At 33.4% G+C, this 6,510-nt stretch overlaps 1 protein-coding gene across 1 annotated transcript; it reads right to left on the bottom strand.

The window, feature by feature from the left end:
* Positions 1-623: 623 nt before the first annotated feature.
* Positions 624-2,419, bottom strand: LOC108461571 (short chain aldehyde dehydrogenase 1-like). Its single transcript, XM_017761445.2, has 2 exons — positions 2,274-2,419; positions 624-1,600 (listed from the first exon to the last, which is right to left on the bottom strand). The coding sequence occupies exons 1-2, from the start codon at positions 2,300-2,302 to the stop codon at positions 805-807; spliced, it is 825 nt and encodes a 274-aa protein (XP_017616934.1). The 5' UTR covers positions 2,303-2,419; the 3' UTR covers positions 624-804.
* Positions 2,420-6,510: the final 4,091 nt, after the last annotated feature.

The following is a 6,510-nucleotide window of genomic DNA, read 5'->3' as shown; positions in this document are numbered from 1 at the left end:
TAGGAACAGTTTTTTTTAGTTAAAGTTTAGGTTTAAAAATTTTAATTATTTAAATTTTTTAATTAAAAATCTATTTTTATCTCATTTAGAAATCCAAGTTGGCATTTAAAATCTAGTTGGACTGCCACGTAGGATTGCTGTTAGAGAGATAACGGAACTTAACAATAACATAAGTGACTAAAACGTAACATTTCAAACATAAGTGACTAAAATGTAACCTGAGGCAAATAAAAGTGACTATTTTTGTAGATTACCCTAATATAAAAAGAAAAGACTCACGGTTTAAAAAGAAAGGGGAAAGGATCCCACGGCACAAAGAAAAGCAGAGACCTGAATGAGAAGCGCATAACTATCATCCGTTACCAGTAACCCAAGAAGCAGGGCTGTTGATCAGAGAACTGCACGACGGAAATGCTAAATTCTTTTCGAAGATGGCACAATCTATCACTGGGTATAATCCCCCTTTTTTTTTTTTTTTTGTAACTAGTTAATATATACGTTGTTCATCGTTTTTGCTGGAAATGAGTTAATGATATGATACACCGGTTTATCGTGTATATTGTTTATTTTTTTAGTAATGTTATCTTATTTAGAGAATAAGTAGATTAGAAAATGAAAGTAAGTTTTTCATTTGAACAGCAAATTAAAACAAGTGGTATTGATAAAGAAAGGACACTTCAAAAGCATTACAGGAGACTGATCAAATCCGACAATACAAATTTTCATGTGTGTAATTTTGGATAAGTTTTATTTTCCTTATTTAAGAGACTATAATTCAAAGAGTGAAGCAGAGGACTTGGTGGTTTATCCAAAAAGTGCTGCGAATCCCAGCTTCCATGATTGATTGCTGAGACTATACCCTCCATCGATTGGTAAGTTGACACCACTAATAAATTTAGCCTCATCACTTGCCAAATACAGTGCTGCATGTGCAAAATCTTCAGGCTCCAATACAGTGCCTTTCAACACTGCTGAAGCCGCAATCATCTCCTCTCCCTTCTTCTTATCGGGTATCCCAATTGATTTTTGGAACATTGGAGTCGAAATTGCATGAGGTGAAATAGAGTTGACTCTAATTCCATGCTCACCTAACTCCACGGCCAAGCTCTTCGTCAACCCTGCAACGGCATGCTTCGATGCCTTGTATGCATGGGGGCTACCGAAGCTGATTTTTGAAGCAAGACTTGAAGTGAATAGTATGCAACCTTTCTTGGCCGGAACCATGACCCTGGCAGCATACTTGGCACCCAAGAAACCACCCAACACATTGATATCAAACACTCTCTTGAAGTCCTCCGTGCTGGCGTGTGTCACTCTTGCTTCGTTGTCACCAAGAGTGCCGGCATTGTTGAACATGATGTCGAGCTTTCCGTACTTGGAGACAGCCAAGTTTACGGCATTTTCAACATCGGATTCGCACGTTATATCGCAGTGGACATAGCTGATGTTTTCAGTTCCAAGCTCTTGGCAAACAGAGTCGCCCAATTCGTCTTGAATATCAGCAATGAGAACCTTGGCTCCATGTTTGACAAATAGTGTGGCTGTGCACTTTCCTAAGCCACTGGCACCACCAGTTATCAGTGCCACCTTGCCATCCAGCCTATAACAAAAAGAGAAGAAACAAGGTTTAGATACTAATTGATAGTGTAAATACTTATAATTTTCCCTCCCAATAATAGATAAATTTAGTCCTTATATTATTGTTTAGATCTTTTTAATAATATATAGACTAATTTAATTCATTTAATAATAAAGAGATGAATATCATTTTTAAAAGACTGATTACATGAATACACTTGAGTACACTTTCGGTTCAAATTTTTTCACTTTGAAAACGCATTGGTAAGCCTATTCTAAACACTATCATGTTTAATACAAGTAGGTTATTTTTGACAGAAGTACAACATATTGATTTTAATGTTTTGTATTAAATTCGATTAGATTAGTCAATTTTGACCCTAATCTAAAAATTTGATTCAAATAATTTAAATTTAAACCTAATCAAATTAAATTTATTCTCAAAAAGGTCAACAACTTGAATCTACTCAACTTGAACCTAAATATGACTCGAATAAAAATTGAACTAAATGAAAATTATTCAAATACGAAATGACTCAAATTTAAAATGATTCAAATAGTTAACTTAGCATAATTTAAATTGTGATGATACTATTGGCCAACCCGAAATGATTAGGAAATAATTCAAAATTAACCTGATTTATTGAATTGAAATATCTAAAATATGAATTTTTGGAATGTTAGGATTTTTTTACCTCTTGGTTATTGAAGACTCGCAGCTCATGGTGGTTGTGAAGAAAACAGGCCCTCCCCTTTGCTTTTTCTTTTGATTTCAATGATTGGGATGCTGTGTTTTCTCCTCTTTGTGATTCTGCTCTTTATAATTCCTGGGAGTGTGACATTGTTTCTTAAAATTCAACAATGGATTGTTCTGAAAATTCAACAATGGCGTCGTACTTATTTTATATTCAAGGCTTTGAAGTCTGTAAATTTGACAAAACGTTTTCCATTATTTTTGCTTTGACTTGTAAATTTAGAAAATAGAAAGTAATATTTTTATTTCATATGATATGTATTACTATTATCCAATTATTTTATTAAATCAGATTGCATAATTAACACAAATTCGATAACAAATACATAAATACCAAAATCAAATAATATAAACGTATGACATTTCATATATAAAATAAATATTTTCATTTTACATGTATTTAAGAAACTCACTTCATCAAATAATTTTTTTATTTTAATTTCACAAATCATAAATATTTCTCCTCATAATCGGTAGTATTTATTAAATTTTTTTATATGACTATGATGAAGTTTTTTTTTAAATATTACATTCTTTTCAATCCAATGCATTCATTGATTAAACGTACTCATTATATAATTTTTAAAAATATTTATTTATTGAAAAATTCAAACCAATAACTTAACAATTGAATTCAAAGTTGGCTAGCTTTATTTTTTATGAAATGAAGATGAAAAATCTGGCTTGACCGGCACCGCTATCTATTTTATTAAGCACGAAGACTTTTTAAATTGAGCTAAGCTCCGTCACCCTGTCCCCACTTTTCGTCACATTTGATATAAAATAAGTGTCAATATATATATTTATTCGATACCTTAGTTTAATTTTAATGTATAATTTAATGCTTAAAATTGATATCTAAGTTTTCTTTTATGTCAATTAAGTGTATAAGCCATTATAATACTAATTTGATATTTAAGCTTTCTTTTTATTTCAATTAAAATTTATAATTTTTGTTACTAGAGCACATGTGTCAAATATTTATTGGTTATAATTGTTATTTCAATAGACTTATAAATTTACATTCTAGTCTTGCCATCATTAAATTAACCTGACGATAAACTCCAATCAACAAAGAAAAGACTGTCAAAAACCCTAAGAGACCCACAACATCAATGATGCATAAAAGACTAAGTCTCAGATTGCTTATGTTCTCCTCGTCATCTCAAATTTATTACCATCATTAAGATCTATCATGATAAAGCCTTTCGAGAATAGTTCTTAATAGATATAGCGACACCCTTATATTGACAAATCTCACATATATGCCAAAACATGACTAAAAATTAAAAATAAAAATAAAACCACCTCTATTTTCAAAGAACACAGAGTGAACAAACCAAAAACCATGAAAAATATAGACAAAATAAAATTATGAAATTGTCGACTGAATATGTAACTCCCCTCATCTAGAATAAATTAATACATCATGAGCAAGAGATACCACATTCGAACACTAAGGCTAACTTAACTTGAGCATCAATTTCAAGACTTTACTTATAACACCCTTTACCTAGCCCGATCGTTGGGTCCGGGTACCAAATACTACATTAACCCGAAGGACTTAATAAGCTTTCGGTTTCCAATATAAGTACATCATTAACAATTCGGATTTTTTAATTTAATTTGCTAGTACGTCTTGTACATAGCTGTTGTCACTCTTAGGAGCTCTATTTCCAACAATTTATGTACAAATCCAGGATGGGAATTCAAGAACATATACAGCCAACTATAACCCTAAGGCAGAGCCTTTACGGTGCCTCTCTTTATACATGGACAACTACTGTGTACCGCTTAACTTTCCCTGAGGACTCAACTTGGGAGGTGCTCCACGACTTGCAGCAAAAATAGCCCCACTTCAATCATTGAGGATAAGGATGTTTCGAGGAATGCAGTATTGTTATGGCATGAAAATGTTTCTGTTAATTTATGTTTTATTTTACTTTTAATGACCATTGGTGCTGCGCACCACTTTTAAGTGAAATGGTGCAGTTTGCTCATGTTAGTTAATTGAAATGGTGTCAATAACAACTCGTGGCAATCAACCCCTTGGCCGTTATGCACTACTATTTCTAGCGGGAAGGGTGTAAAGGGACCGTTATGGAATGATTGTGAATTTCCTCTCTCCTTTTCCTCTCAATTTCTCCTTCTATTTTCTCCCAACTCTTTCACACATCACATTTTTAGGAAAATGTATATTCCTTTCTCTATGAGTAAAAATATAGTTATTGGTGTAATGTCTTAAGAAAATTATTTGCTTTGTATAAAAAATATAAAATTATTTAAATTTAAATTCTAACAAATTCTTATGATTTTGGGTGCTGAAATCTTCTCTTGACCAGATTAATCATTGTCCACCTTAAATTAGAAAATGAAATTAATTTACTCATTTGAACAATAAGTAATTTTTGGATTAAGTTTTACTTTCCTTATTTAACAAAACATTGTTCAAAGAGTAAAGTTGAGGACTTGTTGATTTATTCAAAAACTGTTGCGAATCCCATCTTCTATGACTGATTGCTAAGACTATACCCTCCATCGACTGGTAAGTTATCATCTTTTAAAAGATTATTTAATTTATTCGGAAAAAATCATTTGAATTTTAGAAAAAAAAAGTCGTAAATTCCTGAAGGAATTTATAAAATAAATTATTTACTGGGGTAATATAGTTTTTAGTACTGTTATATTATTTAGAGAATTAATTTTTACACTTTTGAGTGCTTGAATTTTCTCTTCACCAGATGAATTAATTTCCGCCTGGATTAGAAGATGAACTTAATTTGCTCATTTGAACAACAAAACAAATAGTATTGATAAAATCCGACCATGCAATTTATAACAAGTGAAATTTAACAAAATCTTCTAAGAGTATAGCTGAGGACTTGTTGGTTTATTCAGAAAGTGCTGCGAATCCCATCTTCCATGATTGATTGCTAACACTATACGCTCCATCGACTGGTAAGTTTTGTTGGGAAGAAACCGAACAACCGAAACAAAGCGAAAGCACAACCGATGTTCTTTCTCTCCCTATAACTCCTGTCAAAAATTATGGCAAGCACAATAGCACAAGATATGTTCTCTAGCAACCTTAATCAACCACAAATCAACTAATGCAACCACAACAAAAATAAATAGAGACACCGGTATTTTTACGTGGAAAACCCCTCTAAATCAAGGGTAAAAACCACGGGACTTTAAAGTCCAATCAAGAGCTCCACTATCATCAAATGTTCAACTACAAGATCACAATATCAAGCCTACAACAAGCATTCAACTCCAACAAGGCTAACAATATGTAATCTTTAGCGAAAGAGAGAAAAATGAGAGAATATCACCAAAAACGCAGCTGCTGAAAAACGGGTATTTTCGACTCTACAAGACTCGGATGAAAAATCCGACCGTACAAAGTCAAGAACACCTTATCGCCTAGCTGCTGTCGAAAAATCAGCTCAATCGAACCACGGATCAACCTTCGATCGAAGAGTTGATCACTACTGCACCAAACTTGAAAAATTAATTTTTTCTTCTCTCTTTCTCCCTGACGAGCTTCAATCTCACTCTGTGTTTTAATTTGAGATTTTTGTCTCAATAAAATGCTGCCCACATCCCACACATAAAAAGCCAAAAAAAAAATTGGCTTTTGACAAAACCAAAGAAGACAAAACATTGTGGCAGAAAATATGGGTTTTCCACATAGTGGGACCCACACCCAACAAATCTCCCCCTCCAACTATGTGGGGAATGCCTCCATGCCGGAGGTCAAACAACATGCTTCAAACTTTCCTCTTGGTAAGGCCTTCGTCAACATATCAGCACCATTATCATTAGTGTGTATCTTCTCAAGCTCTAATAGATTAGCTTCAAGAACATCTCGTATCCAATGGTACCTCACATCAATATGCTTAGATCTAGCATGAAAAGTTGAGTTCTTACCAAGATGAATAGCACTCTGGCTATCACAATACATGACATACTTCTCCTGAGTAAAACCAAGCTCATGCACAAACTTCTTCATCCAAAGCATCTCCTTACACGCTTCGGTTGCTGCAATGAACTCTAATTCGGTGGTGGACAATGCAACACACTTTTGCAGTCTCGATTGCCATGCCACAGCTCCCCCTGCATCAGTGATTAAGTAACCTGAAGTAGATCTCCTCGAGTCAATGTCTCCGGCCATG

This window comes from Gossypium arboreum, chromosome 2 (genome assembly GCF_025698485.1).
Source record: "Gossypium arboreum isolate Shixiya-1 chromosome 2, ASM2569848v2, whole genome shotgun sequence".
NCBI lineage: Eukaryota > Viridiplantae > Streptophyta > Magnoliopsida > Malvales > Malvaceae > Gossypium > Gossypium arboreum.
Note: the sequence above shows the minus strand (reverse complement) of the source record. Positions and strands in the feature narration are given on the sequence as shown.

Coding starts and splice junctions, on each gene's coding strand:
- LOC108461571 (XM_017761445.2), bottom strand. CDS start 2,302: ATGAGCTGCGAGTCTTCAATAACCAAGAG. Junction 1,601..2,273: donor GAGTCTTCAATAACCAAGAG/GTAAAAAAATCC, acceptor TTTTTGTTATAG/GCTGGATGGCAAGGTGGCAC.